Source organism: Egretta garzetta, unplaced genomic scaffold (assembly GCF_000687185.1).
Source record: "Egretta garzetta isolate BGI_Z169 unplaced genomic scaffold, ASM68718v1 scaffold133, whole genome shotgun sequence".
NCBI classification, from domain to species: Eukaryota; Metazoa; Chordata; class Aves; order Pelecaniformes; family Ardeidae; genus Egretta; species Egretta garzetta.
The window spans coordinates 555,763-575,093 of record NW_009259111.1 but is presented as its reverse complement, the minus strand read 5'-3'; the positions used below and the strand labels follow the sequence as shown (position 1 = coordinate 575,093).

The 19,331-nt window shown below is 35.1% G+C and overlaps 1 protein-coding gene across 1 annotated transcript in view; it reads right to left on the bottom strand.

Annotated features, from left to right (window-relative positions):
* SBF2 (SET binding factor 2) overlaps positions 1 to 19,331 on the bottom strand; it is a 284,828-nt gene that overhangs the window by 42,839 nt on the left and 222,658 nt on the right. The window contains exons 19-28 of the mRNA XM_009635401.2: positions 17,911 to 18,081; positions 16,144 to 16,406; positions 14,732 to 14,904; positions 14,393 to 14,466; positions 13,806 to 14,001; positions 12,469 to 12,596; positions 10,027 to 10,202; positions 8,928 to 9,073; positions 4,785 to 4,983; positions 3,560 to 3,756 (exon numbers count right to left, since the gene is read on the bottom strand). Of these exons, the coding sequence (XP_009633696.2) occupies positions 3,560 to 3,756; positions 4,785 to 4,983; positions 8,928 to 9,073; positions 10,027 to 10,202; positions 12,469 to 12,596; positions 13,806 to 14,001; positions 14,393 to 14,466; positions 14,732 to 14,904; positions 16,144 to 16,406; positions 17,911 to 18,081 (1,723 nt within the window). The remainder of the gene's footprint in view (positions 1 to 3,559; positions 3,757 to 4,784; positions 4,984 to 8,927; positions 9,074 to 10,026; positions 10,203 to 12,468; positions 12,597 to 13,805; positions 14,002 to 14,392; positions 14,467 to 14,731; positions 14,905 to 16,143; positions 16,407 to 17,910; positions 18,082 to 19,331) is intronic.

The following is a 19,331-nucleotide window of genomic DNA, read 5'->3' as shown; positions in this document are numbered from 1 at the left end:
TTTGGAATAAGAGATAGAGAGAGTGAAAGACTTTGAGCGTATTTTGACAAAACACAATGGTAATTTATAAATAGTTTTCTCCAGTGCTGATCCAATCAGATTCTATGCTGGAGACTAATAAGATGGTAACCTAATTAGCTGGAGGTGGCAAAAGAAATTTCAAGACAGACATGTTAAAATTAGTATCTAAATAGCCCTGTTAAAATTAGTGTCTGAATTGAAAGTACAATTAGGAAGTGATTAGAAAATGCACACACAGGAAACATCATGCTGTTTCTGTCTCACAAAGTGGAACAAGCCTGAAGAACAACATTATTTTCTCTTCAACTCTTAAGCAGGGTTTACACATCCTGAAATCCACCTGAATGATCTCTGGGTCCTTGAAGCAATGCCACAAGAAGTCAATTTAGGTCTTAAAAATTCAGTTAAATGAAAGGAAATTAAATGTCTAAATCAAAGGGTAATGTCCTAACCTCTTGCACTTACATTGTTTTATTTCGTGAAGTGTATAGTGTGTGTTTAGTGTGTTAAGAGACTTTGGAGATGAACAGCTTGACTTACGTGAAGAGTCTCCTGTTGAACTGGGCAGATATCTGAATTAAAGATTGAGGGCAATAATGTCATTGTGAAGGATTATAGATGGAAAATTTGCCCTTCATCCTTACCACTGATCATCCCCTCACACAGTGCTTAACAGCAGTATAAAGGGCTGAAAGACTGCTGGTGACTCCTGAACCCCTTACCTGCACAGGTGAACAGGGATTTCTATAAAGTGACTCATCTTTTACATGAAGGCCATCACAACAGCATAGATTTAAACAAAAGGAGGGGATGGAGATACCAGTAGCAGTTTTATAAACTGCAGGAAAGAAATGCATTGCTTAGTAATGCATTGCCTCAGTTGCTAAAATGTACTCTCTGTGTGCCTGGTTGCAGGTTGCTCCATCTTTATCTTACAACAGGTCACAATATAGTCAATAACCCAACTTGTATCAAGATAATTCTCTTGGATGGTGTTACTACATACAAGAAACATAAATGTCCTTTCTACATGGCAGTTGACCAATAGTTGGTAATTCAGGTGTAGAACATCATATTTAGAACTACAATGCTCTGCAAAAAAATTCCCAGAAAGGCCAAAGTGAAATTCAGAAACCAACTTTCATGTTTCAAAGGGACTTTTGAAAAGACCTGTATACAGGCTTTGAAAATTGCTTAACACACAACGTAACAGGAAATCACAAAAATGGTTCATTAAGTTCCAACAGGTTCTCTTTGTTTCTGTGTATCAATCCAGAACCGCCTAATAAAAATCTACTCCTATGAAATCCCTGCTTAGGAAGGTATGCATCTGTTCAACTTGAATTTAACTTAATATTATCTTCCTCCTCTTATTTTGCATCACAATGCATTTTTCAATATAGACATTCTTTCACTGTACACAACTCCTACTGAGGCAAATCCATGCACCTGTATAACTATCTTTATTGACCCGTTTCTTCAAAAGATCTTTTTCACCAAGCTTCAACTTCATTATGAATAAATATCCTATAAATATTTTTCATTTTCCTTGCAGTACCTTCCTGAGTAGAGTCTCCATTTTCTTCTCATTTTAAAAGAAACAGGAACTCCAGAAGCTAATGTCTGACAGATAGTTATTGTCAATCAGATTATCTATTGCCTAATATACTGCTGGAATTATGACAATGACAATATAAAAGACTATATAAAATTAAGAAAAGAAACCACCTACAAAAGCAATGAGATTACACGCAGGAAACATGCTTTAATGGGTCAGGCTTTGAAGATCTTGTCTTGGAAAGCTTTCATACTCCCATGCACATAGAAATTATAGCTACTACGGAAAACATGAAAGCTTTTGTCTTTATATAATTTGCAGACTATTCCTGCAGAATTTTTTTGATTTATTCTGTTTATACCAGCTTAGAGTTGCCTGGCCAGTATTTCAGTTAAGACAATCAGTATTAAACGAGTTTATAAGACTAACATTTGAATTAACATTCTTAGGATTCACGCTATAAACCTGTGGAGCAACTAGTGTAGCTCACAGCTTTGGCAGCTGCTATATTAACTATTGGTAGTACTTCACTGATTTGTTTTATGAATCCTTTCAACCAAAATGCATTATATAAAACTCAACTCATTACATTGCTCCTCACTCCAACTAAAAAATGCCCCCCCAAAACACTGATGAGACACACTGAATCAATGCTGTAGCAGTGAATATTCAGCAGATAATTAGTGATTCACAAATTAGTGTTAATAGTCAGTCCAGACACTGTCTGATGTAAAAAATGTTTTTCTAACAAGATCTCTGAAATTTTGATATGTTAAAGGTGAATTTGATATACACAAAACCCCATATAGCTATTTTTTATATATATATATATACACACATATATATAATGTCTGATATGAACTGTTCTTCACTAGTAATAAAATTGTGGTTTTCATAAAGATATGCTGTGAAGGAAAAATTCAGGACTATGCAGAACATATTTAAATCATGTAATCTTCAAACTACTTTTATGCGACTTGCATATATTCGTACAGTATGCTTGTTACAGGTTTTGAAAAATTCCATAGAAGAAACTATTCAGTAGAGTCAAACCCTTTAATTGTGTTTTAGTCGTTACTGGGGTGGAACACAGTCATAAACAGGATTGATGGATTTCTTTGCTACCATAATGAGTTCCTGGTATTCCAATTCTATGTCACATTTTCTTTTTCTCAAAAAAGAAAAAATATGGCCTAATTCTAGAATTATTTCTAAACAACTATCAGTTGATTAAAGAGAATAATGACTTTTTCTTCAATGATATACCAAATTCACTCTCATCATGAAATTAACTTCGAAGAAACTATCAGCATAAGAGATGGAAATCCAGGCAGTCACAGTAAGTATCCTAAACACTGCCTGTGAATGACAGAAGCCAACTAATGTTTTTTCCAAAACTAACATTGCCCTAATATGTTATAGTCTTCTGGGAAATTAACTATTCTGACAAATCTTGTGCTGATCCCATCTTGATCACACAAAGGAAGAGATTTACCTAATGCAAAGACCCCCACTACAATTTTTCAGGTCTATGCTTTATAAAAGAAAGGTAAAAGTTAAACTAATATTACAATGAAAAACATGAGAGAATCCAATGGATAATATAATCTCTAATATTTTACATAATTCTCTATTGAAAAGGACAACATACCCTCATTACATAAACCAGTGCAAAGGAAAAAGATAATTTAATGGAAACAGGCGAAGTGTGCATTGCATTTGGCAGATGCCAGCTTTTACGAAAGACTCTTGATATGTATAGAATCTCCTTTCAAATTATTCATTGACATTTTTTGAACCACTTTCATACCATTCAGGATCTGCTTCTTAACATACAGTAATTAAATGGAACTAATATAATATCAGATAACTATTCATACCCTTAGACTTTTGATTCAATTGTATCACTGATTTCCTCTAGAAAAATAAGTACTTCTATAAAAAATTATTTGTACAGAAAGCCTAGCTGCATCAACTCACCTGTAGTATGTGTGTTTTGGGATTTGAAGAGGCCAACAACACCTTTTCCATGAAAGCCTCCAGATCTAAGTAGAAGAGTACCGTTTTTAGTGTTCTTCCAACAGACAACTGGTAGGCGATTGTGACGGTAACAGCGAGCAACTCGCTGCAGACTGCTGTCTTGAACAGACTGAGGTACTACCAGAAGCCCAGGATAACTGTGTTGACAAAAAGGTGAAAAAAATTGAACAGCAATTAAAATAGCTTTAAAAATTTTAAACAATGAAAAAAAATTCCTAAAATTACAAGTTGAATATACATCTTAATGAAAATATACCTTGTTAGAATTATTTTTTATTTAGTAACTCTCGATTTTCATTATCATGGCAATTTCATTATCAGTAATGAAAGCAAAGACTAGTCAAAATTGGCTTTAGAGAATTCAAGTGCTATTCTGATATGACTCATGCAGATACGTATTAAAAAAGCATTTTTGGGGGTAGTGGTAGCAAACTACATCAGCTTTCACAATAGAAATAAGTTAGTAACATTCATGTGTTAAAACACAGCACGTGACGTTAAGCACATGAAAAACTTTTGAAGTACTGCAGATGCCTTAATTAATTCAATTTTAAAACATATTTTTATTAGAAGAAAATAGTTATGCATAATTGTTTCTGAGGCTTGCCTTTGTATTTGGGAACAGAATAGACTTTATATGCAAATATATGACAAATAATTTCCAGTAGCAACACAGTAAGTTACAGAAACCATAGTGAGAGAGTGAGTTCTACCAGGTAACTTTATTGGCTAAGTCAGAAAGCTGAAAAATAGCCTAATGATTTAGACATTAATGTAGAAAGTCAAGAGAGAGAAACTCCTTCAAAAGGCAACTCAGAGTATGTAGGTTAGTTTCTTCCAAAAGCCCCAGGGCCACTCTCCTTCCATGGGCTATAGAAAGAACCTAGGAAGGAAGACTTGTGTTGTCTGACGGAGTTTCTGGGACAGTCCTGAAAGCTCCTTTCTGGCTACCATTCCTGGCCCTCTTTCCAAATGAGATGAATACATATGTAGCCACCAGAAGACAAATCTCTGAGTGGAAGACAAATAGCTTCAAGGTCACTGGTTGAACACTCCTACTGTAGACAAAAGTTTTCTCAGAATAAGTTACTTAAATGGATACATCACGTGGTGCATGTGTCATGTCATTTTTTTTCCAACTACTTGACTGAATTGGTAAACTCACCTCCTGCAAAGTGAATACATCCTGTTCAGTGCAGTTATTCTCAAGTATTCTGTTTTTGAGCGAGAAGAGTTACTACTGATGGTCCCTAGTCCCAAACGCTGATAGTCTCTGAAACAGGCTCTTTCTACTAATTGCTCCATTGTTGATTTTTCTGATGCTTTTAGGGTACCGCTTGTGTGCAGCTCACTGTCATCTGAAACTAAAGTTAAAAACCGTTAAGAGTTTGTTACTGGGGAGGCCAGCAGTTACACAGAAAACAATGCTGTTTTCTTCGATAATATTCTTCAACAAAATATTAGTTTGTCTTACTGTTAGTGATGAATGACAAGAACCAATATCTACAAACCACAGTTTCTAGAAATTATAAGCAATAAAATAGTTTAGTCAGGAAACCTGAATATACCACACAGTTACCTACTGCCTTTTTGACTGGCATGGCTGACAACTCTTGTGCTAAAATCCTGGAAAAAGTTATCTCATCTCTTAATTTGAACCGAACCAAAGGCAGATAATCTTTCCACAATTTATGAAAACCTCTTAAACCCGCAACTGCTACACAAAGATGTACACAAGACAGAACAATGACAAATGGGCACATAAATTCATTAAACATCCAAGATAAAGTAGAACTTGTAATTCTTTTAAACTATCTTCAAAAGATGTAACAATCTTTTTAAGGCTTGGTTCAAATAAAAAAAAAAAGTTTGTGTCATAATTTCACAACAGATGACTGTTGGTTTCTTAATGTCTCAGTTTCAATGTCAAACAACAGCTCTCTTCAGCTGTGTACGTCAACTGCGCTTTCCAAAGCAGAAAAACCTTTAGCTATGAGAGATAAAAACCATGTCACAAGTTCAAACTACACTGAAATTCAAGTCAAGCAAGGTCTTTGTACAAAACCTGCCACCTGCCTGTTACTGACACTTCCAACTATTTCCAAATACTTCTGAAAGAAGATTTACTGTTCACAGCATGTATCAGTTACTTGCTACCACCTCAAGCATTGATATATGTGCATATGAGGGGAAGTATTTCTTCATGAATGACACACTGAAAAGTATAGAAGGATTTAAATTTAAAACAGGACTTTATAAAACTGGAAATTAAAATTATTTTACAAAATAAAAATTATGATACAATTAAAATTTTACTGGCAGTAGACAACATTCAGAATTTACAGGAATAGAACTCATATACTTCTTTTTTTGTGCATCTTAACATAAAAGCTAAATGAATGATTTTATTGCCCCTGCAGCTCATCAAACAAAACCAACAATTCTCTATTTGACCTAAATAAAAAATATCTCCTCTTTTTTCAGTGTTTTCATATTTATTATGGTAAGAAAGAAGTTACAAAACATTTACAAGTATGAAGTGCACTAATGAGAAACAAATTAAAGGAGTTTTAGAAATAATTTTATTTGGGGTCATATAGAAACTTTTATTTACATATACAGAAACTCTATTTAACAGTTTTGAATGCAAAGCTATAATTGACTCAGATAAGATAAGGGAGAATTTTTTGAAACATTTTTTTCTAAATGCATTTTTCCCTCATGAAATCAGGTATATTGGTGATCAGAATTTGCAAAAACTTTTCCTGTGCATAAAAAGCAAGAGATTGTAAGATCTCACATCAATGTTCTTAACCTGAAGAGGGAGATGAAATTGTTTTGCTGTCTCAAGTTTATTTTTTTTTTAAAATTGATTTTGAAAAGAGGAGGAATATTCCCTTTATTTTACTCTTCCTGACATATGACTGTTTGTAAAAGTGAGTTTTGCAGTCTCCTGTTTTATGGAACACACCAGTATGATCACCTATGAGAAACAGAATTTAGTAGTGATGAGATTCTAAACTCTGAAAATAAAAACATGGGGAAGAACTGGAGGGAAATTAGGTGTTCATTAGCAACAACTAATAACTAGAGTACTGTGCACAGCTTTGGAAATCACATTGCAAGTTATATGTGGACCAGCTAAAGAGGACCAAGAAAAGAGCAAGTAAGATGATCAGAAGTCTATCAAGACTAATAAACGAAGAATTGAAAGAACTGCAGCTATTTAATATAGAGGGAAAAAAAAAACAGAGAAGATAAATATTACAACAGTCCATAAATACATTAAGCACTGCGATAAGAATGAAGGGAATCAGCTCTCCTGTATATATATAGTGGTAGAATAAGAAGTGAAGGCTTTAAATTGTGGCAAGGAAATGTTTAGGCCTGAATACCAAAAAGCTGCTTGTTTTTCTCCAGCATTAAGGATGGTTAAAGCATTAATACAAATTGCCTAGCATTGTGGAACCTTCATCTTTGAAAGCATCTAAGAAAAAGTTAGGTAAACACCTATGAGGAACAGATTAAGTATGCTGATCTTGCCTTGGGGCAGAGAGATGGACTAGATGACCTTTTGAAGTTCCTTCCAACCCTATTTTTAACATTTCTTTTTTAAGACAACGCATCATCTGCTGCTAATAGTTCCTGTTTGCTTGACTGTTGGTATAGCTGCATAGTTTCCTATACTTCAGTTTTGGAGACTTGCAAACAAAAAGTCCTTTGCAGCAGTCAATATGAAAGAAATTGCAGTGACTGAACAGCAAATTTTCTATGGCTATTTGCACTCTGCCTGAAGCAAAGAGTTACTACTGTTGTCAGCTGGCTATACCTGAGCTGTCAGTGTAATGTGGAGAGAAAAGCCAACTGTGAGACTTGATCACCTTACACATTCCCAGTCAAAACATGCGGAAAGCAGCAGGTAGGAAGTCTCACAATTTATATTTTTATATTTTTGTTAGGGGAGGAAAGAAGTGACCATCACTAATGTTTATATAACACCTGTGTTCATTGAAGAATGCAGTAGTTTTGTACACCAGCAATGCAAAAACTCTTAAAATTTCTTCACCACCAGGAAAAGTACAAATACACGGGTATAACTGCGCTTGGTGTCTCCGGGTGAAGGACACAAAATCACCCAAAAATCATGCAGGCACAGCTGGCAGAATTGCTTCTGATCCAAAGAACCTGCAACATCAGAACTCATACTAACTCAGCACTTAAGGAACATGCTGGAAATTCTATTAAGATTGTATTTTTTCAGCACTGTAAAGACATTCCATATTTTGTAAACCTTTCTTTTTGCATTTTTCCTACCACTTTTATCTGGAATGAAAGACGAGAATCAGTATTTTTTAGCATTCCTGGAATGGCTTTCTTCCATTTCGGAGAGAACAGAAACAGTGCAGTAACACAGTCCTGCTTCAGAAAACTTTTATATATCTGCTCCTAAGTCATGTAAGTTGCCTTGCTCATTGACTAAATATTCAAAAGGAAAATTTGGCTTGTTTGAGATTTTGAAGAAATTATTAGTGTTGGATAAACACTTTGTTATCAGAACAATCAGATAAACACTTTGTTATCTTTTTTTTAAAAAGAAAGAATGGTATGACAAAACAATACCTGTTTATGTACAGGAGAATCTGGTTCCCTCTAGTGGTTTATTATAAATTAGCACTGGTCCAGATAAGGATATACTGAGAGCAGCACATGGTAGGAAAAGAAGTATTTGGAAGAAAGTCAAACTCCATACCATCACAGGAACTACACAAAGTGCCCAAATCACTTTCTACCTTCTGTCCCCAAATACTTTCAACTAGAATTTGGAAAAACGATATTTTCAGTAATAATGACTTCTGCTGCTTTCAGAAATCATTTCTCACTTCTGCATCCACAAGAGTCTCCCACACTATTTGCTCCTTCTTGAATCTCACCAATTACTGCTTTCTCATCACAGACTAATTGCAGATGTCATGATATCTAGAGATGAATGGAGGCTACAGCATGCTTCTGTGCTGTTCCATCTACACTATTATGATGTAAAAATGATAAAAAAGATACAATATGCAAATAGTTTGATAATTAAAAAATGATAATCTGGTATTTTGCTTTATCACTGAAGGAAACCAACTTCCTCTTTTGCCTCGTCATCACAAAAGAAAACACTAAATGTATATATTTGAAACCTTTCTCTTTCCTGTCTAGGAGGACTCTGCAATTTCTTCTTGAAGATATTCCTTATTCAATATAATGGAATGGAAGCAAAACAGGATAGACTCATCAACATGGAAAAAGAATGTTTTACTATTACCAGAGATATCATCGTCTTCATTCCAGCCTGCGCGATTCCCTCTTTCTTCCACTATTGTGCCTGTCTTCTTCTTTAATAAGTATTGGCGTCCAATTGTCATCTTCCCAGCACGTTTTGCTCCTTTCACAATGCTTTTTGAGAAGGTACTATAAATTCATAGCAATAAAAATATTTAGAAAGATGAATATGATTCTCCCTGATAGCATGTACAGATTTTTATGATGGACCCACTTACCCAAATAAAAGGTACTTATAATTTTTAACTTAATATAATGACAACAATTATAGCCTCCAGAAAAGTGACTTCCTGTATGTCCTGGTTAAACCACAACACTATATTAATTTTTAAACACCAATTTTATTATTTTGAGATAAATGTCTATTACAGCTAATGGTAACGAATAACAAGCTATCATCTTTCTTTCAGTATTTTTACTTTGCTAGCAATGTGATAAACCTACAAAGCTGACAAAGTAAAGGCAGGAAAGATAGAAATTACCTTAAAGTTTTAGGATTCCATGACTAGCTTGGGATTCTAGTTTCCTGTGTCAACAATGCAATAATCAACAGAGTATCACAGGAACTACCACTCTGGAACAGACTAATGATCCATCTAGTCTAGTAAAAATTAATGTATATCATAAACTTCAAAAGAGGACCCAAAGCTCAAACTCTAGATTAAAAAACACTAGGACAACTCTACAGACTGTACTAAGGGTAAAATGAATTCTAAGCCACATTAGGTTATTAATCTATAAAGTAATAAACAAGAAACCTGGTTTTTATGTTGGCATAGTTTGCATAGCTGAAGATACTACTTACATTGTGTGTTTCAAAATGTAACAAGATGCTTCTGCAAATCTACCGCAGCCAGAAATTTGGATAAATAATATATTCCTATACCAAACTGACATGTATATCATACTAATCTACCTTTTAGTCAGTAAATATAAAAAGATGCAGAGCAGCAATCAGTTACTTTGACTTTCCTGAAAACTTCTTGAATGATCTGCATTTCTGCAAAGCTGTCAGATTGTTCAACATATTTGACTAAAACTAAATAAAAACATCAGTAATAAAAGAAGAAGAATGACTATACCGGAACGATGTGTTCTTTTCTTTTTGTTTTGGTAAAATTATCTGTGGTGCTGTTTGCCCAGCTGCAAATGCAAAAGTGCTGAAGATAGATTGAGGATAACGGAACTTCATTAACTGTTTCTTAAATATTTCCACCACTTCAGGACTTACTTCTTCATCAAATGCTACTTTAATTAACTGCATATTAAAGACATGACATGTTAGAAATTAAAAAAAGTATAAAATTAAAGAAGTTAAAAAATACCAAAATATATTAGCAAAATTTCCATAATTATGCAGTACTACACACATTGGAAAATATAAATATACGTATGTATATCTTACTGATTTTGAGGGATATTACAAGGCTTATTAATTTTTTATTTATTTTTTACATTTATGTCCTAATACTAAAGTATTTTTGCTAAGAAGCACCTGGAATTCTCATAGTATCAAACACAAAATACTTTGGTAAATCCAAGTAGTAGTGCTGGCATTAAGATTTCTACAACAGTTCAAATGCTAGTCACACGGGACAGCTAGCTTGGAAATATTCTGCCAGCTCTGCCCATGTACCGGTATCTAAGGTTGGTAATGCACTTCAAAGACTCTCATCAAACCAACAATTTCAGCATTCATACGTCACGGACATTACACTTCCATTACTTAGTCATTCTAATTTTTGCCTCACCTTGCAAAGTATAGAAAACTCCTAATAAAAAAAAAGTAATAGTGAAGTCTGATCCTTAAAAAGGAACTGACCTTGTGCTATTCAACACTGATCCATCCACACCACTAAAAATGCTTTTTGAAGGGTTTTGTGAGGGAAAACAAAAAAAAAAAATTAAATCACACCCCATCATTCTCAGCAAAAATGATAACAGTCCGGAATTCAGGAGGAAAAAAACAAGACAAAAAAGAAGAGAGCAAAAATAGGGAATCCAAGGGCCCAAAAGAACTTTAAGAATGTGCAAAAGCAAACAAAGATATATCCTAGAGCTTTATCTCTGAGTGCATACCTATATACCTTTTGAATGTCTTTTGTTTGCCATCTAGAAGGTGGATTCCATCATTGCTTTTTTAATTTCACTTGTTTTGTAAATACTTTCCAAATGACTAATAACTCTGTTGTTCTAGGACCTCCTTGAAAGAAGCTCTTGAATCTTTAGGGGTTACAGTGATTTGAGGTTTTAAAGACATTAAATAGCATAACTGCAGCCAAAAATTTCTGAAAGTCATAATTAATAAACAAAGAGGAGGGGCTATTTCATACTGTATTGAACTCTGGCTGTTATAAAGGGAACAGAAAGTAAACTGTTTGCTGATTGTTTTTGTTCTCATAACCTAACACAAAACTATGCTAAACAAAAGCAAAGATGATGTTTGACCAGAATCCAGCACTAAAAACACTGAGATGTGCCTGTATTTAGCGCATCGTTGAAGCATGCTAACTATTCTGGTAAAAAGATTTCTGTAAAATAAAAGTCCTCGTGAAGTCACCTCAAAAGTCCACAAGAACAACTTTATTTCAGTTGTCTTACTCACTTGTATTCCTGATCTTATGCTTTTGAACAGGATATTGAAAGACTATTAGCTAAATAATGCCCACTATTGTAAGAAACTAGTAAAATGCTGATGATCTATTTTATGTTTTCAAATGTTAGAGTTATTGTTCTCAATGAAAATATACTTCTGCAGTCAGCCAACCCGACAAAATATTTCATATCTTAAGTACTGCAGTCTACTTGCCGTCCACGATACAAAATTCTTTGCCTTCAACTTTCCATCTCTTAGGGTTTGACCACAGTTAAGATCACCACCAAGAAGCAGCATTTAGGGAAGACTTCAGAGGCTTCATGATTCCTAATTCTTAGAAGTCCATCTCTCAGTTGCCCTGCAGTACATGCTTCTGCTGAACACACTGAGGGGGATCCTACAGACAGGAAAACTGCCAGGATCTGTGCAAGTCATAGGGAGGCTCATTGGTTCCGGTCAATGGTGGCTACCCTCAAGATTCCTGGAAGTACAGCTTCCATGTGAGACGTACTGTGACTTTCTGCCATAGATTTTTACAGAAAGCTGGTAAAGTGACAAGTCTTGAGAAGAAAGTACTATTTATAGCTTTTCCATATTCATTCCATGTAGCTGGAGTAGAGAGAAAACATGTTTCCCCTGGCCTGTCTAGGCCTCTACTTACTCACATTAAGTGATTTTGGACCCAAACCAGCCCTTTACTGATTCCAAAATAGAAAGGTGAGGAAAGGAGTGGAAGAAATCAAATATGAACCTCTGTAAATATCAACTGGGCCAAGAAACGCCAGGGTTTCTACAAGAGGACTGCATTCTCTATTGACTTTACAGGACAGAAACCGGAACTTTCCACAAATACCAGGACAAAGTGCTGCTCATAAGTATTTTGAGCTGACAGGGTTGTCACATAAATTTTTACAAAACCTCCTTTTACCTGAAAGGTAGCTGAAGTGATCTGCAGTCCTTCCTGCATACTCTGCTGCAGCTGGTTCTGTATAGTAATCTTCTTCTCCTTCGTAACAGATGCAATAGGAAAGCTCCGGATCACCGTCTGCTCTCCAACTGAGGACCGTAAAATTGTATTTACAGATACTTGTTAGATCAAAGAATCAGATCTGGTTTGGTCACATCGTACTTTGAATAGACAGGAATGAGTAAGCACAAAGCAACACAAAAACAATAGTACAGAATTATTTCCGGCAAAATACCTGGGAAGTTGGTAAATGCCTAAAGTATTATTTGTAATCTGAATTTCTGCCTAATTTCAGCTGGGATGATTAGAAAAATAATCTTCTTCCTTCTAAGTCTTTCTACATGATGGAAATGCACCCCCAAAATCTAGGTTGGTAGGCAGTGAAAAAACAGTTTCAAGCCTATTCAAATTTCATATTGCATTATAAATCTTACAAACAACAAACGATATACGATGTTATCTTTACATATGACCATGAACTTTCCACAATAAATTTATACTTCTGGATGACAATCCAGAAATGGCAGATGTCAAAATATGAAAATGCATCATTCAGAAGAGCTATTTCCATTCCATATTAAAAAGAACACCAAATTTATTAATAATCATTTTAGGGAAGATACTAATTCATAAACATTTTTCATTTAACACACTTCCAGTAGCTAAAATAATTGTTTTATGAAAAGCTAGAGGTAGTGGAAGCTGCAGATCTCACACAGATACATGTTCTCTCTTACTGGTGAACATTTACCAATGTTGCTCTGTAAAGCAGCATTATTAGACCAACTTTACAGATGGAACTGAGATATAAAGATACTAAGCATTTTTTCCATACAAAACAGAAAGTCTATGGAAATTACTGAAGTATGGTCAGGAACGTCCTCATTTTCTGTCTCCAAATTAAGGTAGTCCGTTAAAGCCCATAATACCATGTCCCCTAATACCATGACAGTCTACTGAAGCTTCCTCTAAGACGAGTACATATTATGATTTTTATATTACATAAATGACTGAAGACAGCACTCTAAATATCTACCAGTATGGAGGAATAAACAAACATTTGACACCTAATGCCTCACCTGAAGAAATCAGTTCTACTTAAGTTAAATGCAAAATCAAAATCATTGTCATATCTAGTGATAAAAACCTATATTAAGAGATTATTCTTATCTGATCAACATGAAAAATGATACTGTGAGGTATATCCATTTTGATGTTGATGCTTGAATAGGTGGATAGGCCAGCTCAAAGTCCTGCCTATACAAGGACCACAATTATCATTGTTTCATTTATCTTACCCAGCTGATCATGAGGAGTGCCTTTAAATACAATTCTGTAAGTGGTAAGGAACAAAGCTCCTTCAGCAGGGAGGATGTGAGGACCTCCAAGCAGTCCTCCTGTAGCTTCCTCTCTGCCATCAGGATCCAGTAGCACACGGAGACCTTCACAAACAAATTCTTCTCCTGGCAGTAAAGTTGGTCGTAGAATTTTAGGCTGATGCAAATAAATGAAAGTGTAAGTGTAATGGCAATACCAGTGTTATACCTCAGTCTAGTTATAATATTTGGCTTAAAAACCTTCAAAACAAAATTGTTATGAGACTGAATCCAAAGAAGGGAGACTGAGTTTGGACACAACTAAGAGAGATGTGTCTCAAAAAACAGTGGGCATGCAACAGCTTGTTTATGATCAGAAGTTTGGCTCTACTAGTTTCATAAGTTCATGTTTCATGAGACCAAAGCCAAGCACTTTATTTATCACTGGTGGAAATTTTCTTTTAATGTTTTGATGTTTCCTCCCAACATTATGAGGGGGGAAAAAAAGATGACTAAATTGCATGATTCTAATACTTGTAAAGAATACAAATATGTTTCATAATACTTGCCTTCTGTATTGGTGGAAGCCGCCTACTCTCACGGTGGACAGCCTCCAGTGTCTCTATGTGCATTGCGACAATGCCTGGAAAGCAGTATTACCATAAATGAAGTCTCACATAGTACGAAAGAGAAATTCACAATCTAATTAAAACTCTGATATTCTGAAATTCTCAAATTTAAGCATCAAGGGAATAATTCTTTGAAATTCAACAGCAATTACAGTCTAGAAAAGAAATCTAACCTCCTAACTCCACTGAAAGTAACTGAAACTAAAAAGTACATTTATCTCACTAGGAAAAAAAAGAAAAAAGGAAGACTACAAACCACTTTTTTGTCATCATTCTTACCTGGTATCATGCAATGAAGACTCTTGATGTGATCTTGTGTAACTCCGCTCTCTGTGCAAACCTTGTCAATAAATCTGGTGATGAAGCGTACAACTGCGTTTGCAACATCATTGTTCTCAGAATCCTCAAATCCACTTTCAGTGTCATAACTCTCTGCAACACTGCCTGCAATGCTATGGGCATAAATAAAAGAAATTTCAAGTGTGAAAAATTCAGGTGGTGATGCACATATGATACCTGGCTACAGACAGACAAGCTGTGGTTTTTCTCCTAGTTACAATACATAAACCTTGCTAAAAGCATATGCTACTACCACAGATAGACCCTATTTTCGCTGTCATGAACACTGTCAGAACTGCATGGAGAACTTGTCCTTCATGATTCCAGCACAGACAGGCTCACAAGAGAAAAAAAGGTGCTTGGAAGTGAGCTCTTTGTCGTCTCTTCATAGAGTCAAGTACATTATTTGCAACCAATGGTAAACAAATATCCAATTACATGCAGAAAGATACATCAAATGAATATTTTAGTTGCAGAGCAAAGCATTCAAAAGCTAAAAAGACCGTAAGAAAAGGTTTTTGTGCATCAGATGGAAAATGCAAACAAGTCAGTGGGAGACGTACTTTGAAATCTAAAATGCCTCCCATGATAATATTAAGGACCAGATTCATACATTGCAACATATACTGCAAACTGTCTACCAAGCATGTCTTAATGCCTGAGTCTAGAGGTGTTTAGTCAGCAGAAATGAGTGGCCATGGGGAGTTTGATACCGATAGCCTGCCTATCTTTTACTGGATGCCAATGTTCTCACATAGCGTTCTACAATTTTATCAGGTAGGAATTCTCTTGGATCATGGGTGATAATGAAGACAACAAATAGAAAAGGAGGAAGACTTGTTATGAAATGTCCTGGATTTGCATGCTAGGGAATGTAACTGGTGTTATACTCCTCCTGCCTCCTTAGTAGTTTAACCTTTCCCACAGTCTAACCTTTTAGCCCTCTCGTTTTTTGTGACCTCAGCACCTTTCTTCCTTGCAGCTGTTGCACAGAAATTGTGATTTTATGGATGCTATACAAATGCTTTCCTGACTTGAGGTTCATACACTGTTTTTTTCAAGTTACATAAAAACTAAGAGTAGTTTTTGAGCTGCTGTTTTCTTTCTCATCATTCCCTATGTGTGTCTTCAACATTTGCATTACTATGTTAAAAATTCTTACTGCAATAATAAAATTTTTATGTTCCTTCAAATGGTGGTAAATTACAGATTAAGTTCTGTTATTTAAGAGGAATCATGTTAGACATCTGCTCTCCTTAATTAATGAACTTGAAAAGACGAGAAGGTACTGAAATAAGCTTTTGAAAACTGTGGCCGGTCCTGACTGATTACCACTGAGCTTGCGTACCCACCTGTTCGTGACAATGCTGTTGCTTCCGCTCTCCCAGTCACCGGTAGCTGATGTTCTCAATAACTTGTTCTTACTTGTATCCAGTGGTACTAGCAGGTAAACCATGAGGTTAGCAAAATGAATTGCCTGGCTGAAAACTGTACTTTCCTCATTCTGGACTAGCTCCTGCTGTGTTTGTTTATTAAGAGTTGGCCATAATCGCAACTGCTCAGCAGCCAGGTCCATTGCTGTCTTATCCTGGTCTGGAACTGCAGAATTTTTCTCCTAGAAGACATACAGAAAGACGTAGAAGAAATAATAAAGCTATAACTTAAAAAACAATGTTTAGTCAAAACTTATTAAATTTACTTGTTTAGGTCTTTAAATTATATATTAATTTAAAAAGAAAAAGCAAATTACCACACTCAATAGGGTTTAAGGAAAATTATGATTATAGTAACTGAGCTTTGAAGGCAGCTTACTGAAATATGCACATAGCACAATGTAGACAGACCTAAATAACATTATTTCTTTCTAGACCTTTTTTATGCTATGCCATCTTCCATGTTTCTTTAGAGTGGTTTACTGATTTTAACATAGCTGCTCTCCTTTGCTTATCCACTTAACTCACATAAGAACAAGCATAAATCAGATTGAGAAATAACATGCATTGCGTGATGCAGGTGATACTCTCTAAATTCCTAGGATGTTCAGGTGAGGCAAGCTTTTATATACATAGTTTCCAGACCAGCCGAAACATTCATGTTTTCACATGTCAGAGCTTGACCCAAAGTAGGTAGATGGCACACAGTCAAATTATATTATAGCCTGAGGAAGTTAAAGGTATCTGGCAGCCGATATTAGTGACCTAATGCCTGATGTTAAATTATGAAAGGACTAGGAACCTTGTAAATGTTTTTTCCACACTAAGTTAAAGTGGAACTAATATTTCTTATAAACACCGGTGAGGGTTAAAGTAGATGCTTCCTTGTAAGTTCTACTATTCACGTTTTTCTTTACGTAGTGTCCGGTTGGAAGGGACTCCCCATACACAGTCCCACAGTCCTTTTCTCTTTATCCCTGATACGTCTGACATGCCTTTTCAGTTCTTCATTCTGACTCTGTCCATTTTACTTCCTCTCTTTACAATGCTGTACGACTTTCGATAGCATATACTTTTCAGTCTCATAGCTGATAACGATATTTTCATACAAGAAGAGAGATTACAAATGTCTCTCTACTATGTGTATGTGTTCCTTAAAAAATAATAATCTTATTTTAGCATGCTATAAGGCTTCCCATTATATGTCACTGTTGCATTAGAGATGTACCTTCCTCCTGCTGACACAGACATTTTGTGTTCTGGAAGATCGTTCCATTTTAATAAAGCAGGTTGAGTGCCATTCAACAGAAGCCACCCTAGGGTTTGGTAACAATCTAACACCGGACACTAGAACTGCTGCTAGCTTAGGTTGTTCATATAATAGAAATGTCACTAGTTTGTAACATTGCTATATGGTAAGATACTACTCTCAAGAAAAACATATACCTTAAAGTGTGGAATATTATACAAAAAGCGGTTGTTTGAGCAACATCAAATTATAATGCTTTGCAGAGAAATGTAAATTCTTCTTTTTTTTCATGTTAGTCTATGCTGTTTAATATGGGAAAAATGAAAGAAAAATACATAAAATTGGAGAAACCATAACTTAGCTCTCTATAACTTAGGAGACAACTAAAATGTGAATAAAAATACTACCTTAATATTTACTTTTATATATCCTCCTACCTTTTGTCTCAACTGTACTGCATGGCTGTCATCTTTGGCTGTAAGGTAGAGGGAGCGAACTTGATTTTGCACATTGCTATAAAAGGTTGTTTCCCAAAACTGTTGGTTAGTCCAGATAGGATGGTCTTGTACACAGGTGTAAGCAAACTGACTAACTCCAGGTGCTAATTTCTGAAAGAAAAAATAACCATGCAAAATTGACAAATTAGTCCTATTATTTAATTTCATTTAAAGGCTATCGGTAGAGTACTGAAAAATATATACATATAAAAAATCAGTTGTACAGACTGAAATATGCAATATATACCATCTTTTGCACTGCAATATAGGAAAGAGAAATTATCCCCAGTTTTGTGCCATTACAGAAATTAACATACAGGAAACTTGTGTACAAGTCTAATGCCAGTGCAAAGCACGGCTTTCTTGATTCACAGTAGAAAAATGAGACTTGAGAGGAAGAATTCTGTGATGATAGTACAGAACACATTTCTAATATAAAAAATTTCCTTGCCAACAAAATATAGTATTTTTAATAACCTAATCCTACAACACAGAAATCAGTATTCAAACAGATGAAAATTGTATCTCATTTTATTAAAAAGTCAGAAGTAATGAAATTTAATATAATTTGTACGTGGCAACTGAGTCCTTCCAATAAGCTGCATTTGTTGCAACAGCAGAAGATTAGATATATTGTTCCCTTCCTTGTTATCTACCACACTGTATGACTCAAATCCAGCTCCCAAAAGAGGACTAAATGGGGATGTTCTTTGAAGTCACAAGGGTCTGGATCCCTATAAGGTCTCATACAAAACCAGAATTGTTACAGCATTACTCATTACGAATGCACCATTTTTTTCAAGTAGGTCTATTTATTTAAGTGGCACTAGTCTCCCAGTGAGTTGTTTAATACTCTTGATAACCACATACAATGAAAGGAAATTTATTTCAGTGACCCAAATCATGAAGAATGAGATCTTGTATCATACATTCTTATTTTTTTGAAAAAAGGCCGCAGAAAAATGTGTGTTATATACTGCATATAGGAACGAAGCAGGTAATCTAACTACCTGCTTATGATTATTTCTGCAGTAGAACTGAAGATTAAAGTACATTATGGGGTGCCTCATTTAATGACTTTCACTCAGAATACTACCCATACCTGAAATATACACTATATATACTAGTAAAATTTTACTTTAATGATTATGTTGTAAACTACTTTCCTGTAGAGCATAAATACTACTTGATTTACTATTTATAATTGTACAATTGTACACAACAGCCAATAAATATAATACTTCCTTAGTAGGTACCCAGGCATTCAAGTGGAAGGCTAGAAAGCTACAACTGAAAATTTTCAAGTCTGGTTTACAGATTTCTGGTTTTGCAATTCTTCAAACCATGTTTTCCACACTACG